The 21,345-nt window shown below is 43.5% G+C and overlaps 1 protein-coding gene across 1 annotated transcript in view; it reads left to right on the top strand.

Annotated features, from left to right (window-relative positions):
- LOC127429199 (connector enhancer of kinase suppressor of ras 2-like) overlaps positions 1–21,345 on the top strand; it is a 79,447-nt gene that overhangs the window by 13,591 nt on the left and 44,511 nt on the right. Inside the window, exons 2-5 of the mRNA XM_051678077.1 lie at positions 4,460–4,623; positions 12,104–12,306; positions 12,518–12,605; positions 12,730–12,771. Of these exons, the coding sequence (XP_051534037.1) occupies positions 4,460–4,623; positions 12,104–12,306; positions 12,518–12,605; positions 12,730–12,771 (497 nt within the window). The remainder of the gene's footprint in view (positions 1–4,459; positions 4,624–12,103; positions 12,307–12,517; positions 12,606–12,729; positions 12,772–21,345) is intronic.

The following is a 21,345-nucleotide window of genomic DNA, read 5'->3' as shown; positions in this document are numbered from 1 at the left end:
AATGTGAGTGGGGTAGCCGCGGAACACAGGCAAGTAGGTATAGCTGCAAGACAGAGACCTCTTGGTCGGAATCTCCAAAAGAGGGCGGAGTTACTCCAGAAGGGGGCGTGGTTACCCCAAAAGGGGGTTGCGGGTTAAGGTTAGGGAAAGGGAAGGGAGAGGGGCTCCCTATATCTTTAATGGGGGTTTGCAGCTCCCGACCCTTTTTGGAGCAATGCCTGCAGATACCTTTTTTCTGAATGCGGAAGTGTTCCACGATTTGCCTCTTTTCAATTTCCGGTCTCCAGTGTTTTCACCCCCAATGGCGTATATTCTTAGTGGGTTAAGTATTATATTTGTAGAAATAGTCAAAAAACATGTGGCTCTATAGCATTGATACTTCACAGAGTCGAGATGACCATTTTTTTTTTCAGTGCCTGAGTAGGTGACTGTGGCGGCGGGGGCGTGATCGATTGTTCATCCGGAGAGAGAGAAAGTGGTAAGGGTACACACCTGTGCGCTATAATATCTAACACCTGTTTCTGATTGCAGTAAGCACTGGGGAGAGTGATAAAAAGAGGGACCACACCAGAGACGAGGAGAGAGAGCTAGACATGCGCACCCAGAGACTGTGTTGTTTAAATTTCCACTGAAAAGCGAGGTTTTTTTTGTGTTGGGAAATAAAAATACCTTTCTGAGTTGAACGTACCTGAGTCTCACTTCCTCCTTCCATAAGAGACGAACTTTGTTACACTGGTGCCAAAACCCCAGAACTTTGGAGGAAGTACACGCCGGCATGGAGTCCTCGCCGTTGGCGGAAGTCATTCAGTCCCTCACCAGCATACATCATTCACAACATCAGGCCCTGCTTGAGCTTCGCAAGGATCAGGATCGCCGGATCCAAGAAGTGCTCCAGGTTCAAGCAGAGGACAGGCTATCCGAAGCTTACTGCACCAGGAGAAAGCACCGGCCACGACCCCGGACACAGCAGCCCCCATGCCTCCGGTCGCCCTCATGAAAACGGGGGCAGAAGATGATCCGGAGGCATTCCTGGACTTGTTCGAGAGAACGGCAGAGACTCATCCCATATGTCCCCCTGTGACATTGGCGACGGTAGTTCCGGGGAGGTAGGAGCTCGTGCCGGAGGTGAAGTTAAAAGCCAATCATGTCACCCCGGTCACTTGTGGAGACTGCCTCTCGCCGTCTCAAGTCACAGAGGTTGCCGAGTTGCAAAAAAAAATTGCAGTCGTTTTCTCGCATCTGCCTGGGTGCACAAATCTCATAGAGCACCACATTGAGACTAAACAGATGACGCCCCGGCCTGAGTCGGGAGGTGGGGGTATTTGGCGGCGGGGGCGTGGGCGTGATCGAGTGTTCGTCTGGAGAGAGAGAAAGCGGTAAGGGTACACACCTGAGCCCTATAATATCTAACACCTGTTTATGATTGCAGTAAGCACTGGGGAGAGCGATAAAAAGAGGGACCACGCCAGAGACGAGGAGAGAGTGCTAGACACATGCTCCCAGAGACTGTGTTGTTTCAAGTTCCGCTGAAAAGCGACTTTTTTTTGAGTTGGGTAATAAAAATACCTTTTTGAGTTGTACGTAACTGAGTCTCACTTCCTCCTTCCATAAGAGACGCACTTTGTTACAATGACATGAGCCGATGATCTGAGGTGATATTATTAACTACTTTGAGTTGTTATGACAGCCAACAACTGCACAAGTTGAGTGTGAAATACATTTTTACTCCAAATAACACTTCAGTGGTTATTGTTCTCCGTCTGGATCACTCGTTTTGGTTAGAATTACATTGCATCTCGAGACCAGAAACAGAAAACAGGCAATTAGATTCATCTTGGTGCCGCCCAGTGGTTGCTCAGGAAAACTGTGGATACAGGCGAAAAGTCATGAGAGGAGGCAATGACTCCACTTTTATTTGATTGGTCATTAACCTGTTATTCATTCGTCAATGCAATAATAGCCAGCCTGCCTATCAGCGGGTAAAGGGAGCGAACTGGTTGAAGAAGCGAGCGAACGATTACAGAGTAAACAAATAACTGACACGGACAACACCACTTTTGGTCCCTTCAGAATCAAAATTAACTTAAAATGACTTGAAATAGAACATGAAATGGTTTGTGAGTGAGCCATTTTAGCGAGCACTTCTGTTCATTTAAAGGCACACCTCTGTGTTATCATGACACATGTGGTGCTTACGGAGGAGTAGTGATTATAAAAAATAATATCCAAACAACAGTTAATAGTAATAGATACATGGGTAACACTTTACAACGAGGTTCAATACGTCAACATTAGTTAATGTATTAGGTATCATGAAAAAAACAATGAGCAATATATTTTTTACATCATTTATTAATCTTAGTTAATGTTAATTAATAAAAATACAATTGTTCATTGTTAGTTCATGTTAGTTTAAAGTACATTTACTAATGTTAACTAATGCAACTTTTGATTTTAAAAATGTATTGGTGTATGTTGAAAATAACATTAACCAAGATTAATAAATGCTGTAAATGTAGTGTTCATTGTTAGTTACAACATGTTAACTAATGTTGTTAACTAATGTTAACAAATGGAACCTTATTGTAAAGTGTTACCAATACATGAAATATGCTTGTTGCTGCATAGTAAGTAGTCACGAGTTCGCTGGTTCATATAGTGCTGGAGCATATTAAGGTAAGCGTATTTGGCGTGCTGTCCATTGTGGAGAGGCTTGAGCGCAAGACCGGGCTTGAGCTCTGAGTCTCTGTATGTTATTAACTTATAATGTAAGTTAAAAGGTATTCCATATCCCTTCCCATACAGAAATCTGATACATGGCCTTAAACATGTAAACTATAGTTGATACTGTATATATGGTCATACATATTCAAATTACACTTTGATTTGGGAAAATATATGTTAAGTTTTTTTTTGTAGTATTTTAAAATATATTTTGTTGCATAAATGCACAAGTATATGACTTTTTGTATCAGTTAAAAGCTTACATGAACATACATATGTGTTTAACATATATTGTGATGTATGAGATTTCTGTATGGGTTTTGCCTGAAAACTGCATTCACTGAGCACTTTATTAAGAACTCCTGTGCACCCACTTATTCATGTTATTATCTAATCAGTCAATTGTGTGGCAGCAGTGCAATGCATAAAATCATTCAGATACGGGTCAGGAGCTTCAGTAAATGTTCACATCAACCATCAGAATGGGGAAAAAATTTGATCTCAGTGATGTTGACCGTGGCATGATTGATGGTGCCAGATGGGCTGGTTTGAGTATTTCTGTAACTGCTGATCTCCTGGGATTTTCACGCACAACAGTCTCTAGAGTTTACTCAGAATGGTGCCAAAAACAAAAACATCCAGTGAGCAGCAGTTCTGTGGACGGAAACATCTTGATGATGAGAGAGATCAATGGAGAATGGCCAGAGTAGTTCGAGCTGAGAGAAAGGCTACGGTAACTCAGATAACCTGTACAATTATAGTGAGCAGAATAGCATCTCAGAATGCACAACAGGTTGAACCTTGAGGCGGATGTGCTACAACAGCAAAAGACCACGTTGGGCACTTTATTAGGACCAGAGTGTTCTTAATAAAGTGCTCAGTGAGTGTATGTAATCGTCAAATGGAACTGAAATATGAATTTACACTTGACTCAAAAAAAAAAAGAACCATGATATGGCACTTCTCATTTAAGTCCACCACACAACACTGATGTGTGTGCATGTGTTTATCACTCACTGAGAGACGTGATTATAATCATGAAGTGGTTTTAGAAAAAATATTATCACATGAACTAACCACTTGACATCATTTGCAGATTTACAGTTTGTTTATGCTGGGCTGTTACCACCATATTCAGATTAGTGGTCAATCATTAAAGCAATAAGGCTGTGCGTTACAGTGATTTTACCATGGGTAAGGGGTGTGGAAAAATCACTGTATCGCAAACTTGAGTGCCTTATTGCTTTTATAAAACTGCGGCAACAGTACTATGATAAAGGACACCAAGGTTCAATAAACAGTTACATTTATGAACAATCAATAATTAATCATTTTAATGACAGCTCTCTGTAGGGAGAGGAGCTGCATACCCTGTTTTTTTTAAAAGGGGTAGAGATTCTGTCATAATTTACTCACCTTCTTGTTATTCCAAATTGGTATAACATTTTTTTCTTCTGTGGAACATTAAAGGAGATGGTTAGCAGAATGTTAGCATCAGTCACCATTCACTTTCATCAAATATTTTTTTCTATGCAATAAAAGCAAATTGTGACTGAGGCTTATATTTTGACTTACATCTTATTGTGTTCCCCAGAAGACAGAAAGTCAACATGAAGGTGAGTAAACAATGACAGGATTTTTATTTTGGATTGTTACTTTAAGTTGTTCAATGAATTATGATCATCTCTCTCTCTCTCTCTCTCTCTCTCTCTCTCTATCTCTGCTACTTTTTCAGGGTTGGATGACTGTTTGCTGCAGTACATGAGGACATTTGAGAGAGAGCAGATTACTGGAGAGCAGCTGCTCCACATCACCCATCAGGAGCTGGAAGAGCTTGGCGTTACCCGAATCGGACACCAGGAGCTCATTTTGGAGGCTGTGGACTTACTCTGTGCACTGGTGTGTGTGCGTTTGTGTATTAGAGTAGGAGAGTGACTTGCTGTGATAATGATGTGTTTGTTTTGTATTAATGACACAACAGACATTTTAATCAAACTCCGCTTAACACTGAATGATTAGCACCCAGCGGGAATCTCCCAACCAGTACACAGCGAGAGAAGAGTGTAGGGTAGCAAAGATGCGTTTTAGATTCGGATTGGTTGCTGGAGGAATTCATACATCAATGAGAAAAGAAGAGAAGTTAAATCTCTTAAATCTAAAAATGCAAACATCCCCACAACTGTTCATGAAACCAATTAATTTTGGATTTATTATTGGAACAGAATCAGAATTCAGGTTTACTGCCCATGTAAGTGACACCTTTACACTTTTAATTTAAACAGGAATTTGACTTTGTGAGCTGCTGAAAAAAAAATCACGGTTAACATGCCATATCAATCAGTTATTTATTAAATAACATTACATCCAATACAGACATACAGAATTATGTATTATAATATATATTATGATATATGGGTAGTTGACATAACTTTCAAAGTTATATGAATCTATAAGGAAAAGTGTGTATTTTAGCTTCTTTGATTGGTCTCCATTTTTAATCACCTTTTTGCCTTTTCTATTTCTGTGATGTGACAAGTACATTTTTAAAAGTACAAATGTTCTATGTAGTCACTCAATTAAAAATGAGGTCAGAAAAGCTACATGCACAAAAATGACAAAATAATGAGCAAAATGCTGTTAAAAATAGTTTTGATGAAGTATAGCATAGAACCCCACATGATATGTCAACTTTCTAAATACAAAATCAAACTGTACAAGAAAATATACAGTACAATACACAGTATACAATACAATATCTCTTGCGAATACTATGGGTTTATGTTCAGCAAACACTGAATTAACAAACAAAAACATACAAAACAGGTGCCATCCAAGGCACCCTCTTGAAATCTATTTTCTTCCTTATAAATGTTGCTTTGAACCTTTTTTTTAGAACAAGAGTCATCTGTACCTGATCATTCCTAAATCCTTGCTGTTTTCTGCTGACCATCCAGGGTCTGTTCTCTGAAAATCTTGTTCTTTGCTTTTAAGTCACTGCTATTTACACTGACAAACAGAGTTGGCTCGAAACTTATTTTGATTCTAATGATGTCTCTCAGAGCTTGCCATGAAGGTGCCATGAATACCATTTCAAAGAGCTAACCTGAGAGCTTATTGATATAAGAATCTATTTATAATAATATTTGGAGCACTGAATGGGTTTCTGCATATTAATATGTATTGTAAGCTCTAATTGGTGCAGTGATTGAAAAGCCTGAATTAGATAATAGAGAATGACAGTCATGACAGCTGTGATTTATTTCCATTAGTGGAAAATATAATATATATATATATATATATATATATATATATATATATATATATATATATATAATAGACATTTACATATCAATGTAATGACTCCCCTGCTCTTACTTGAGCCAGCACTAAAGAAAACATGCCCACCCCATATCTTCCCAAATTTTCAGCTTCCTGCGGGGAAAGATGCATTTCTTGAAGAAACACTATATCATATTTCTCACATTTAAGGAAAGAAATAACCTTCTTTCTTTTTATGGGGTGCCCCTAAAATTGGCTCGGTAGATTGGCGCCCACCACGCCCTCGAAGCGATGCCGCCCTAAGCGCTCACCTATGTCGCCTAATGGGTTGACCGGCCCAGGCCCCAACCCATTCACATTCCACGTGGAGAGAGATAATCCACTCATATAAACATATAATATATCATGGTATTTATATGGTAGGCAACTCAAAGGACCATGTCCAATAAACATGATATTGGCTTGGTAAATTTTGGTACTTTTAAGAGCTTTCATGTAATGTTAGTATTTTGATACACTTTTATTTAGAAAATGTCTTTCAGTAGACAATTGTTCACAGACTGCCCTCGCACATGATCTTCATCACTGGCAAATGATTGAATGTAGCTGCAGGTTTTGTTTCAATGAATTGTAAGTAAATATCCACTTCATTCAGCTTTGTTTTTGTCCTCTGTCTTCTAAAACATGTTTTACTGCATGACTAAATGAGTCAGCCCACACTTGAGACAAATTCATTGAGAAGAACTGAATTAAAACAGAGATTATTTCACGCATCCATCGGGTATCGCTCCGATTCACCGAGCCCTGTGCTCGTGAGTCTATGGCCGTGTTCACAATGGCATACTATCCATACTTCTCTCACTGTTTTTTTCCAAACACGGATATGACAGAAACAGTAAGAGTAGTATGGTAGTAAGGCATTTAGTACACAGTCTATATGTTCCGTGGGGGGTGCCACAACAAGTTATCGGAACGCACAGGGTGCATTTTGTTCGACACAGATTGGACACATGCTAAAATTGGCTCTGTAGATTGGCGCCCGCCACACCCTCGAAGCGATACCTCCCTGAGTGCTCACCTATGCCGCCTAATGGGTTGACCGTCCCTGGCCCCAACCCATTCACATTCCACGTGGAGAGAGATAATCCACTCATATAAACATTTGAGATTTTGACATATAAGAAAAAATAGATTGTGTGTCAAAACTAAAATTATAAAGACCACATTCCAACATTAGTGCAACAATCAACCCCAGAACTTTCCCCAGAACAAAACAAACAGAAAAAACAAAAACAGCGCCAACCGGCGTCCATCCTTCTAAACTCAAACAGTCCATGTATGCCTACGAGAGTCCCCGCGACAACTTTGCCGTTGGATTGCTTAAGTCCGGTGTTTCTATACAAAAATTTGTAAAACAGAATTACACAACAGAAGATTATCTAAAAAACAAACTCTAGCCCACAAGCAGAATAAAAAAATCAAAACGAACAAAAAAAAAACATGTAGATTCATCCACTTAATTGTCTCGAAGGTGTGTTCCTCCACAAAACAAGCTTCAGCCGCTAGCGGAACCAGCAAAAAAAAAAAAAAAAAGGGCCGTTCAGTTCTTCGGGCAGTCAAACTCACTCTAATGTCCTGAAAGAAATATTAAAAAAACAACTCCAGCCAACAGGAGGCATAAGCATCCAAAACGAGCAGATTCATCCACAAGCTGTCCCGAAGAAATTATATTAAACAAACTCCAGCCGCTAGGTGGAACCAGCACAAAGAGAAAAGATAAAGGTGCCCAGCTTCCTCGAGCAGTCGAGTGTATGTTCAATGAGTTGGTCCACTAGACGGCAACATGAAAATCACCAAATGGCTTACTACAATGTTTTTATGAAGGACAGTGCTTGCTGTGGGCATGTAAATTCTCTACGTCCATCCTTAGTATCTATTCTCAGTTTGCCTGGAAACATCAGAGCAAAAGCGATCTTCCATTGATGTAAGAGTTTCTTGCATTCCCTGAATCATTCACGTTTCTCTCTTGTCGAATTCGCAAAGTCTGGGAACAAGAAAATGCTGTGGTTCTTCCAAGAAAGCTTTCCTTTGCTCCTCGCCTCACGTAACACAAGATCTTTATCGGATGATCTCAGAAATTTGGCCAGAATTGATCGGGACCTGTCTCCCTCGGCTGATCTCCGAGCCGGGACTCTGTGAGCTCGCTCGATTTCCATCTTATGGCCTGTTATTTTGAGCAGACTCGGGATGAGCCCATCTAGGAATTTCACCATATCTCTGCCTTCCTCATGCTCAGGAATTCCAACAATTCGGACATTGTTTCGTCGATTACAATTCATCAAATCCTCCAGTTTTTCCCAAACGCGTTGCAAGTCTGTCTTGATCGCTAGCGGATTAGCAGCTAATTCCCTCTCCGATGACTCCAGATAATCGATCCGTTTTTCAACGTCTGACAATCTTGGAACCAACTCAGAGAATTTCGTCTCCATGGAAGTAATCGATCGGCGTATTACAGCCAAATCCTCCAAGTCCTGAACAACCTTCGTCAGCATTGCCAACATGTTCATCAATTCATGTCGGATTTCTTTCAGTTCACCGTCTGAATTTAATCCGGGCTTCTGGCCTGCCGCTGCGGGGAATCAGCTTGAGCTTGTAAGTGTCTTTTAATGTCTCCAGAGCCCGAGGAGTTTGAATTTTTTGACACATTGTCTTCCTAGAACAGTTAAGAATCAGGGTGTATTGAATCTCACCAGTTTATGACACAAATAGCATTAAAACTAGAAAAGTGCACAGAGCTCGCCGTTCACACGTCTGCTCCTTGCACGGCGCCACACGACTCCCCAGGTTGACTTTTTCTTAAGATAATCTTGGTCTGTGCTTACAGAAATTTTAAGCACTGCCCTTAGTGGCCGAAGCAGGAAGTGTTTTTGAACTTAAAGAGATAAGTCACCCCAAAATGAATTATCCCAGATGTGTATGACTTTCTTTCTTCTGCTGAACACAAACTAAGGTTTTTAGAAGAATATCTCAGCTCTGTTGATCCATTCAATGCAAGTGAATGGTGATCAGAATATTGAAGGTCCAAAAAGAATGCAAAGGCAGGATAAAAGTAATCCATATGACTCCACTGGTTAAATCTATATATTCAGAAGCATTATGATAGGTGTTGGTGAGAAGCAGATCAGTGTTCAGCAGAAGGAAGAAAGTCATATACATTTGAGATGGCATAAGGGTGAGTAAATAATGAGAGAATTTTCATTTTTTGGTGAACTGTCCCTTTAAGGGTAGCCTGATGCAGCCTGATCTCATGAAAATTACGTGACTGTGACAACATTTTAGCAAAATTATATTATGTGATTTATTACACGTATTGCTGCAGTTTCAAGGTGAAATGTTCACTGAGAGGCGCTAAAAGCACGTTTCATGTTCTCCCAAAAAGATGCGGTTTTTAGGGTTAATGCTCTAATGAGTTATGAATAAAACCTACCTCCCCAACCTAGACCTTTAACAGAAACCTAACCAATAGTGTCATAAAAAGCAAATGTGAGATGATATTTATTTTCTATTTTGAAATTAACAAAACCGATGTCTCTACCTTTATGCTACATTTAAACCTAACCGACAGTGTGATAAAAGCAAATGTGAGATGAACAAAAGAGACATCCCTAACCTAAACCAGATAACTAAACCGATAGTGTCATAAAAGCAAATGTGAGATGAAAAACACAATAGCTGAAGCAGCCATGTCATTTTGTGGCGCTTCTATGACACTTTGGGCTCATGTGTGAACTTCCGTGCTTTGTAGGTCTCAAACCCATTTGGTAAAATGCCTGCAGAGGTGTGCCAAAAGGATGTTATACAGTGAAGAGGAATGCATATTTTATTAACTCTACCCCCAAACCCTTACACTAACCATCAGAGTAAAAATGTATTTTTAGAGAGAAAATGGAACCTCCAAATCAAGGTTATCACTGACTATGCGAAAGCAATTACTTCCTGGTGTTAATGCAAGATGAGAACCCAGATCTCTCACATAGCTGTCGCAACTCGCTTCTCAGGAGAAGTTATATGCACCACAGGAGAAGGTAATCATGCTTGAACCCATGCAAAAATGTCTGATGGGAGATTACGCTAGTAACTTGGCATAAGGGGGCTGATGCCAAAGTACTGGAACATTAAGAAGGAACATTCCGACTTCCCATGTGATCATGTTGGTCGGAATACCGCTCCAATCTATAATATAACTAGGAGTGTAAATACTGCACTTGCTGCACTTGCAACAACAGTAATATTAAGTAATATTAATTAACCCAATATTAATCAACATGGTAAACAAACCAAAAGGAAAAATGGAGAAATCAAATTGTTGTTAACAACAGATTTTAAACAGACAATTGTGAATCAGAATGATCAGTTGATTGAATTATTCAGCCAGCTGATTCACAGAAATGATAGGTTTTTAAGAGTTTAACAGTCTCACCAAGCAGCAGTTCTGAGAAAATGACATTATACTGAGTAATTACTTTTTCAGATATGAATGGAGACTTGATGATGTTTTTATTGCGTTTCACTGTGTAGGCAGTGTTTTATTTCAGAGTAATCTTGTTAGTGTGTGATGGTCCCTCTATAGTCTGTACATGTGCTGTGTGGACATTCAGAGGGTCCTTTATGTAGTTTTTGTTTATCCTCTATTTATGCAGTTGCTTTTATGTCTCAGACTCTTTCAGTTTACCAATTTAGACCTTAGACCTAGATTAAAGTAATAGTTCACTCAAAAATGAAAATTCCACCTTCATTTTCACACCTTGTGTCTTTCGAAACCCACATGACTTTTCTTTTTTCCATTGAGTTATTTATAGCAGAATGTCCAAGCTGCTTTTTTCCATAGATGAGACTGAATGGTGACCACAGCTGTCAAGTAAGATTTTTAAAGGAATGCAAATGCAAGTTAAGCTCAATCGACAGCATTTATGGCATAATGTTGATTATGATTTCGACTCGTCCCTATTCTTAAAAATAAAAAGCAAAAATAAAGGTTACCATGAGGTGCTTACAATTGAAGTGACAACTATGGTTACTGTAGTAAAGCCATGGTTAATTTTTGTAAGGAAAGTTAGGATTAGGGATAGTGGTTGGTGTAGGGTGTCTGTTGGACTCTAAATAAACACAATAAACATACTGCAGTGATGCCACAATACTCTATGTTAGTATTTAATTAGGGCTGTAAATACTAACTGCCACTATTTGCACCAGGGTACAAATAGAATCTAACACTATTTGGACTAAGTGTAAATAGCATCAGCCTTTATAATTTAATATATACAGTATAATATAATTATATACTGTAATTTTATGCCGTTTTACGTATGTTTTAGGGTTTACGGCTTAATTTCGTCATGGCAACAAACATTTAAAATTCTATATCTCTTTACACAGAAGAGGCTAGTAAGTGATTTTATCAGTATATGTCTAGTGGCTATACTTTTGAAATAGTGAGTATTTTAACATTTACGGAGTGGTCCTATTCACTTGCATTGTAAATACCTCACTGTTACCCAGATTATTGCTTTATTTAAAGAAAAGGAGGGGCAAGTCAAAGTTAATTTTTGTGGTAATCAACATTATGCTACAAATGCTGTCAACTGAGCTTAATTTGTATTGAACACAGAATATTACGGAATATACAGGCAAGATTTTCAATGAATAACAACTTTTCAATCTGTTCTTTACACAAACCTAACATATGGCTTCAGAAGACTTGATGCTTGGGCATCATGCATGGTGTTTTTTTTTCTTTTGGGAGAATGACAGCCCCTGGTCACGTCTACTTTTACTATATGGAAAGAGCAGCACAGTCAGTCTGATTTTGTGTTCTTATTAGTATTTTCTTTTGTATTCTACAAAAGAAAGAAGGTTCATAGGTTTGGAGTGACATGAGGGTTAAGTAAATGATGACATAATTAAAATGAACTATTCCTTTTAAGACACAGTTTACACATGCTTGTCTCTGCAGGGGTTAAGTGACAAAACCGGGTTCTGGTTATTGAACTTTGTATTGTTAAGCATAAATATTTCTACAAAGATTTTTCTCCTGTTGCAGAACTATGGCCTAGAGACAGAGAATTTACGGACTTTGTCACACAAACTCAATGCATCGGCTAAGAATCTGCAGAACTTCATCACGGGTCGACGCCGTGGGGGCCATTATGACGGACGGATCTCACGCCGCCTTCCAAATGACTTCTTGACTTCAGTCGTTGACCTCATCGGAGCAGCTAAAAATCTGCTGGCATGGTTGGACAGGTAACAAAACTGACCTGAACAGAACCTTATCTCACCTGGACTGAAGTGAAACAAAATGAAAAAGATAAATTAAACCTCTGAAAAGATGACCCAAAATAATAGAATAAAAGCAAATTACAGTAAATCCTCCTTTTACTGATGTTATGAAATAGGGTTTGTTTGTCTACTGTAATTCCCTCATCTCTTTATGTATGTTTTGCTTTGTTTGCAGGTCTCCTTTTGTCAGTGTTTCAGAATATTCAGTGCTGAAGAACAACATTGTTCAACTCTGTCTAGAGCTAACGACCATAGTACAACAGGTGTGTGTATGAGAGAAATTCTCTAGGTGTGTGAGTGAGTGTGTTTTGATATGTGACACACAGCGCTGTCCTTTATTATTACTTTGACTTGTTTGTTTTTTTTGTTGTTGTTTTTTTTTCTCAGGATTGCACAGTGTATGAAACTGAGAATAAAATTCTACATGTGGTGAGTGTTTCTCAAACCACATACACAATCTCTCTCTTTCTTTCACACAAATTACACCTATACTTAAAGGAATATTCTGGACAGCATTTGTGGCATAATATTGATTACCACAAAAAACAATTTAGACTTGTCTATAATTTTCTTTAAATAAAGCAATAATCTGGGTAACAGTGAGGCATTTACAATGGAAGTGAATGGGGCCAATTTGTAAACGTTAAAATACACATTGTTTCAAAAGTACAGCCACAAGACATAACCAATATGTGTGTTAACATGATTGTAGTATGATAAAATCGCTTTCTAACCTTTTCTGTGTAAATTTATAGCCAATTTGACATCTTCGTTGCTATGATGACGTAACAGTATCAGAATCAGAATCAGCTTTATTGCCAAGTATGCTTACGCATACAAGGAATTTGTCTTGGTGACAGGAGCTTCCAGTGTACAACAATACAAAAACAATACAAAAACATCAGCAAGACATAGATAATAATAAAAAATAAAAAATAATTATACACATACGTACATACACACACACATACATACACACATACACATACTTAGTGCAATCTAATACAAATCTGTTATCTGTTATGTACAGTGCAAATACAAATCTTTTATGTACAGTGCAAATGTTTTTTGTTTTTTTCCCAGAGGAATGAAATGGCAGAAAAGGTTGGATGTGTTGGATAAATATAAAAAAGACTAAACTGTGTATTGCACATAGTTATTGCTCAATGGGGCAATTTAACTGTTCATGAGATGGATAGCCTGAGGGAAAAAACTGTTCCTGTGCCTGACGGTTCTGGTGCTCAGAGCTCTGAAGCGTCGGCCAGAAGGAAACAGTTCAAAAAGGTAATGGGCAGGGTGAGTGGGGTCCAGAGTGATTTTTCCAGCCTTTTTCCTCACTCTGGAAGTGTATAGTTCTTGAAGGGGGGGCAGGGGGCAACCAATAATCCTCTCAGCAGTCCAAACTGTCCTTTGTAGTCTTCTGATGTCTGATTTCGTAGCTGACCCAAACCAGACAGTTATTGAAGTGCAGAGGACAGACTCAATGACTGCTGAGTAAAACTGTATCAGCAGCACCTGTGGCAGGTTGAACTTCCTCAACTGGCGAAGGAAGTACAACCTCTGCTGGGACTTTTTCACAATGGAGTCAATGTGGGTCTCCCACTTCAGGTCCTGTGAGATGGTAGTGCAGAGGAACCTGAATGACTCCACTGCTGCCACAGTGCTGTTTAGAATGGTGAGGGGGGACAGTGTTGGTGTGTTCCTCCTAAAGTTCACAATCATCTCCACCATTTTGAGCATGTTCAGCTCAAGATTGTTTTGACTGCACCAGACAGCCAGCTGTTCAACCTCCCTTCTGTATGCAGACTCATCGTCATCTTGGATGAGGCCGATGACAGTGGTGTCGTCTGCAAACTTCAGGAGCTTGACAGAGGGATCCTTGGCGATGCAGTCATTGGTGTAGAGGGAGAAGAGTAGTGGGTTGAGCACACATCCCTGGGAGGCACCAGTGCTTATTGTACAGGTGCTGGAAGTGAGTTTCCCCTGTCTCACAAGCTGCTGCCTGTCCGTCAGAAAGCTGGTAATCCACTGACAGATAGACATGGGAACAGAGAGTTGGTGTAATTTATTCTGGAGTATAGCTGGGATGATGGTGTTGAATGCCGAACTGAAGTCCACAAAAAGGATCCTTGCATATGTCCCTGGTCTGTCCAGATGTTGCAGGATATGATGCAATCCCATGTTGACTGCATCATCCACAGACCTGTTTGCTCGATAAGCAAATTGAAGGGGATCTAGAAAGGATCCAGTGATGTTCTTCAGGTGGGCCGACACCAGTCTCTCAAATGATTTCATGACCACAGACGTCAGGGCGACAGGTCTGTAGTCATTAAGTCCTGTGATTTTTGGTTTCTTTGGGACAGAAATAATGATTAAGCGTTTGAAGCAGCGTGGGACTTCACACTGCTCCAGTGATCTATTGAAGATCTGTGTGAAGATGGGGGCCAGCTGGTTAGCACAGGATCGAAGACACGTTGGTGAGACGCCATCTGGGCATGAAGATTTCATCGTCTTTTGTTTCCAAAAGACTTGGCTCACATTATCTTCACAGATCTTAAGTGCAGGTTTAGTAGCAGGAGGGGGGAGGAGAGGGGTTGCAGGAGGTGTTGGTGTTTGTGTGAAGTGAAGGTCAGAGTGTTTCATGCCACTCCACACTGATGCAGGGTTGTTAGCTGAAAACTTGTTTTTCACCTTCTCAGAGTATCTTCTTTTAGCCACTCTGATTTCCTTGTTCAGTGTGTTCCTGGCCTGATTGTACAAGACTTTATCCCCACCCCTGTAAGCATCCTCTTTGGCCTCACGAAGCTCCCTGAGCTCTGCTGTAAACCATGGTTTGTCGTTGTTGAACTTTAAGTAAGTCCTTGTAGGAATGCACATATCCTCACAGAAACTGATATATGATGTAACAGTATCTGTGAGCTCGTCCAGGTCTGTGGCTGCAGCCTCAAAAACACTCCAATACGTGCAATCGAAGCAGGCTTGTAGTTCCTGCTCTGCTCCATTGGTCCATCTCTTTACAGTCCTTACTACTGGCTTGGTTGATTTTAATTTCTGCCTGTAGGTTGGAAGAAGATGAACCAGACACTGATCAGAGAATCCCAAAACTGCTCTAGGGACAGAGTGATATGCATCCTTTATTGTTGTGTTGCAATGATCCAGTATGTTCCTGTCTCTGGTGGGGCATGTAATGTGCTGTTTGTATTTGGGCAGTTCATGTGTGAGATTTGCTTTGTTAAATCCCCAAGAATAATAATAACTGAGTCTGGGTATTGTTGTTCCATGTCTGTGATTTGATCAGCCAGCTGTTGCAGCGCTACATTCAAAAACGTGTTTGGCGCAATATACACACTCACCAGAATAAACGAGGAGGTGGGAAAACACCCGTGGCGAGTAGAAAGGCTTACAGTTAATAAAGAGTGCTTCCAAAGTAGGACAGCACATCCTCTTTAACGTTGTTACATCTGTACACCAACTTTCATTTATGTAAAAGCATGTTCCACCGCCTCTCGTTTTCCCCGTTAACTCCGCGATGCGATCCGCTCTGAACAGCTGAAAGCCCGGCAGATGTAATGCACTGTCCAGAATGGCTTCACACAGCCAGGTTTCTGTGAAGCACAAGGCAGCAGAGGTTGAAAAGTCCTTGTTTGTGCAGGTGAGGAGATGCAGTTAGTCCATTTTGTTAGGATGAGAGTGGAGGTTCGCAAGATGAATGCACGGCAGGGCTGATCGAAAGCCACGCCGACGGAGTTTGACCAGCGCGCCTGCTCGTCTCCCTCGCCTGCGTCTCATAGCGCATTTAAACAACACAGCTGAGCCTCCGACTAAAATGTCCAACAAGATGTCTGAATATTCAAAAACCGGGAAAAGACTGTCTGGTATAAGCTATCGAATGTTCAGCAGTTCGTCTCTGGTAAAACTGACTGGAAAAAGATTACTAAACATAGGACAAACAAACAAAAACAACAAAACAATAGGAGCACTCCACACCGAGGCGGCCATCCGCGGCGCCATCATGATGTATATTAACCCTAAAAGCCCAAAATGACCGTAAAACCTACATAAAATTATATAATTATATTGTATGTAAAATTATGAATGATATTATAAAATTGTAAGATTCACAATTCTGCCTTTAAACCCCTTCAAAAATTTGCCCCATTCACTTCCATTGTAATTGCCTCACGGTAACCTAGTTTTTTTACCTTTATTTTTGAAAGTTAGGGATGAATTAAAATTATTTATAACATTATGCCACAAAAGCTGTCGATTAAGCTTAATTCATATTGAACCCAGAATATTTCTTTAAGGACCTTCCAATGACTTCTTTTGTTCTTAAATTATAGTAATTATAATTACTACACTCTAACCCTACCCCTTACGTACACCTTTTGACATTGTTATATTAAAGGCATACAACTTAAGCTCTTTTAATGGCATATATAATTATTTCAGCTTGACACACAGTTTATAAGAACAAAGGAATATCACATTCAGCTATGCCCTTACAATGTCTAAGTTAACAGTATGGTTAAAAACATAAATATAAAGCATCATGGTTACTTTCGTAACCTCCATTCCCTGATGGAGGGAACGAGACGTTATGTCGATGTAGTGACACTAGGGGTCACTCTTGGGAGCTCCAAACACCTCTGATCTTTTTTAAAAGTCCAATGAGAATTGGCGAGTGGAATTTGCATTGCACTCCCCCGGACATACGGGTATAAAAGGAGCCGGTATGCAACCACTCATTCAGGTTTTGTGCTGAGGAGCCAAGATAATGTCCTGGCCATTTCAGCAGGTAGTTCAGCATTGTGGCAAGCGGGACACAACATCTCATTCCCTCCATTAGGGAACGGAGGTTACGAAAGTAACCATGACGTTCCCTATCTGTCACTCACTTGATGTTGTGTCAATGTAGTGACATTAGGGGTCCCTATACAAAACGCCACAACTAACTGAACGGTGTTACATGAAGTGGCGGTGTGTGACAGGCAGACTGCTGTGTGCCTCGTAGCCAGCGCACCAGGCCATCACGGAACCTCCCCCAACGCTCTTTATGAGCGTCGAACAGTCCTTCAGGAACAAGTTTACTGCCCAATGAATAGGTGGACAGGCTAGCCCAGCCAAGGCCTCTTTTCCTTCTCTTTTCTCCCCAAAAAGAGTGGAATTTGTTAACTGACTGGGAGCCCTAAGTGTCTACGTCATCCAGGGATCACAGTCTGTGAACACTACTGGGAGTCAAGAGTGCACATCTTCCCCTCAAGGGAGGGGAAGGGCGCTATGTGCAAGCGGTACACCCGGCCAGTTGTCCCGGAACTTACCTGCTCGTGCTTGCCACTACTCGGGACCAGACCAGCTCAACCCAGAGATTGTAGAACCTCGCAAAGGTGTTGGGTGCTGCCCAGCCCACTGCTCTGCAGATGCCTGCCAAAGAGGCACCACTGGCCAGGGCCCAGGAGGTTGCCACACTCCTGGTAGAGTGGGCTCGTAACCCCGCAGGGGGTGGCATTTCCTGAGCCTGATATGCCATGGTGATGGCATCAATGAAGCTCAGCTGACTCCAAGGGCTCAAAGGGAGCTCTCCGTAGACCCTGAAAGACTACAGAGAGGTCCCACGGGAGGACGAGGCGTGGTCTAGAGGGGTTCAACCTCCTAGCGCCCCTCAGGAACCTGATGATCAAGTCGTGCTTCCCCAAGTACTTACCATCTACCGCATCGTGATGAGCCGGAATAGCGGCTACACACACCTTCAAGGTGGAGGGGGACAGCCGCCCCTCCAACCTCTCCTGCAGGAAGGAAAGCACCGATCCGACTGCACATCTCTGGGGGTCTTCGCGTCGGGAAGAACACCACTTAGCGAACAGACGCCACTTCAAGGCATACAGGCGCCTCGTATAGGGAGCCCTAGCCTGAGTGATCGTGTCTACCACAGCAGGCGGTAGGCCACTTAAGTCTTCCGCATCCCAAGGGCCAGACGTGGAGATTCCAGAGGTCTGGTCGTGGGTGCCAGATGGTGCCCCATCCCTGAGAAAGAAGGTCCTTCCTCAGGGTAAATCGCCAGGGGGGCTGTCGTGAGGAGTGTGAGATCTGAGAACCATGTCTGGGTGGGCCAGTAGGGTGCTACTAGGATGACCTGCTCCCCGTCCTCCCTGACCTTGCACAGGGTCTGTACAAGTAGGCTCACTGGGGGAAACTCATACTTGCGTAGTCCAGGGGGCCAGCTGTGTGCCAACGCGTCTATACCGAGAGGTGCCTCGGTCAGGGCGTACCAAAGCGGGCAGAGGGAGGATTGCCGGGAAGCAAACAGGTCTACCTGTGCTCGACCGAATCGACTCCAAATCAGCTGGACCACATGAGGGTGGAGTCTCCACTCTCCCCTGAGGGTAACCTGACGTGACAGCGCGTCCGCTGCAGTGTTGAGGTCGCCCGGGTTGTGAGTGGCTCGTAGCGATTTGAGGTGCTGCTGACTCCAGAGGAGGAGACGGCGGGTGAGTTGTGACATGCAGTAGGAGCGTAGACCGCCTTGGTGGTTGATGTATGCTACCGTCGCTGTGTTGTCCGTCCGGACCAACACGTGCTTGCCCTGGATCAACCGCCGAAACCTCCGCATGGCGAGCAGTACTTCCAACAACTCTAGGCAGTTGATGTGCCAACGCAGCTGCGGGCCAGTCCAAGAGCCGGCGGCTGTGTGCCCATTGCATACGGCGCCCCAGCCCATCTTTGAGGCGTCTGTTGTAACCACAACGCGCCTGGAGACCTGCTCTAGGGAAATTCCTGCCTGTAGAAATGCCAGGTCGATCCAAAGGCTGAAGAGGTGACAGACTGGTGTGATGATCATGCGATGTGTCCCGCAGCGTCATGCCCATCTTGGGACTCGAGTCCGAAGCCAGTGCTGTTGCGGTCTCATATGCATCAACCCGAGCGGTGTGGCCGCCGCTGAGGATGCCATATGCCCCAGGAGCCTCTGAAAATATTTCAGTGGAACTGCTGTTCTCCATCTAAACGCCTTCAGACAGTTCAGCACCGACTGTGCATGCTTGTTTGTGAGGCGCGCTGTCATCGAGACTGAGTCCAACTCCAAACCGAGAAAAGAGATGCTCTGAGAGCTTGCTCTTTTTCCAGTTGACCCGAAGCCCCAGTCGGCTGAGCATGCGGTCCCTGTGTGCGCACAGTGACTCTCGAGAGTGAGCTAGGTTCAGCCAGTCGTCGAGATAGTGGATACAGATGCCCACTTCCCTTAGCGGGGCAAAGGCTGCCTCTGCGACCTTAGTGAAGACGCGAGGGGACAGGGACAGGTCGAAGGGGAGGACCTTGTACTGATACGCCTGGTCTTTGAAGGCAAACCGCAGGAAGGGTGTGTTTCGAGGTAAGACCGAGACTTGGAAGTACGCGTCCTTCAGGTCTACCGCCGCAAACCAATCTTGATGCCGGACACTTGCTAGAATGCGCTTTTGCGTCAGCATCTTGAACAGGAATTTGTGCAAAGCCCGGTTCAGTTCTCGCAGGTCCAGGATTGGTCGCAACCCACCGCCTTTCTTGGGTACGATGAAGTAAGGGCTGTAGAACCCTTTCTTCACCTCGGCTGGAGGGACAGGCTCTATCACGCCCTTGCGCAGAAGGGTAGCGATCTCCGCATGCAAGGTAGTGGCGTTCTTGCCCTTCACCGTGGTGAAGCAGACGCCGCTGATCCTGGGTGGACACCTGGCAAACTGAATCGTGTAGCCGAATCGGACAGTCCGGGACAGCCATCGTGCCCAAACTCCAGACAAGGGGGACCAAGGGAATGATCACGTCGGACATACCGGCGGGTGGGGCCTCGCGGCAGGGCGGAGCTCGAGGTGCCATGTCAAGGGGATTCGAGCCCCGTGGCCGTGCTGAGTCCAGGGACATCGAAGCACTTACCTGGCTCCTACTGCCCACCATAAGATTGGCCGAGGGGGGGAGGAGGAACCTCGTCCCTGTAGTCCACCGGAACCAACCCTGTGTTGGCGTGTTTGTACCACAGCTGGGCGCACAGGGGCGGGGGGTCCGCTGCTGGAGCGCCATACCTGCAAAAGCGGGACGGTGGATGGTGGTCGTGACGACGGGTGTGCGCACCGGACCTGTGACCCAGGAAACGAGAAAACCACTCTTTTGTCAAACTTCTGGGTACCGCAGCCTCTGGGGCGTACAACGACAAAAGATTCTCCTCCCGGCCCTCCAACGGGGGATGGAGTGGTCTGTTCGCCAACTCTAGAGAAGTGGGTCTCCTCGCCCCTAGGTCGCCCGTCTTGGGGGCACTTCGAAGCCATTCTTGGGTTCTTAGCGGCCGGCCGGGGTGCGGGGTCTTAAGCCGCGCCGGGGCAGAATATGTTGTATGGCCTCCTTCTGCTTTTTCACCGCCGAGAACTGCTGGGCAAAGTCCTCAACGGTGTCACCAAACAGGCCCACCTGGGAAATGGGGGCATCAAGGAACCGTGCCTTGTCCGCCTCTCCCATCTTGACCAAGTTGAACCAAAGGTGGCACTCCTGGACCACCAGGGTGGACATCGCCTGCCCGAGAGACCGTGCCGTGACCTTCGTCACCCGGAGAACGAGGTCGGTCGCCGAGCGCAGTTCCTGCATCAATCCCGGGACAGAACTACCCTTGTGCAGTTCTTTTAGTGCCTTGGCTTGGTGTACTTGCAGGAGAGCCATGGCATGCAGGGCGGAGGCGGCTTGTTCAGCAGCACTGTAGGCCTTAGCCGTCAGGGATGACATAATGCTACAGGCCCTGGACTGGAGTTTCGGGCGCCCGCGCGTGCACCACGAGCTCCTTATCCACCTCATTCACCGAATACCCCTTGGCTGCTCCGCCATCGAGGGTAGCGAGAGCGGGGGAGCTGAAAGATCGGGACCGGGCAGTAAAAGGTGCCTCCCACGATCTTGTCAGCTCCACATGCACTTCCGGGAAGAAAGGAACGGGGCGGGGCGTGGCCGTGGGGGAAACATGTGCGTCATTTCCATGTCGGCCTGGGACTGGGC

Source organism: Myxocyprinus asiaticus, chromosome 3 (assembly GCF_019703515.2).
Source record: "Myxocyprinus asiaticus isolate MX2 ecotype Aquarium Trade chromosome 3, UBuf_Myxa_2, whole genome shotgun sequence".
Lineage (NCBI taxonomy): Eukaryota > Metazoa > Chordata > Actinopteri > Cypriniformes > Catostomidae > Myxocyprinus > Myxocyprinus asiaticus.
This window is presented reverse-complemented; position numbering and strand designations above follow the sequence as displayed.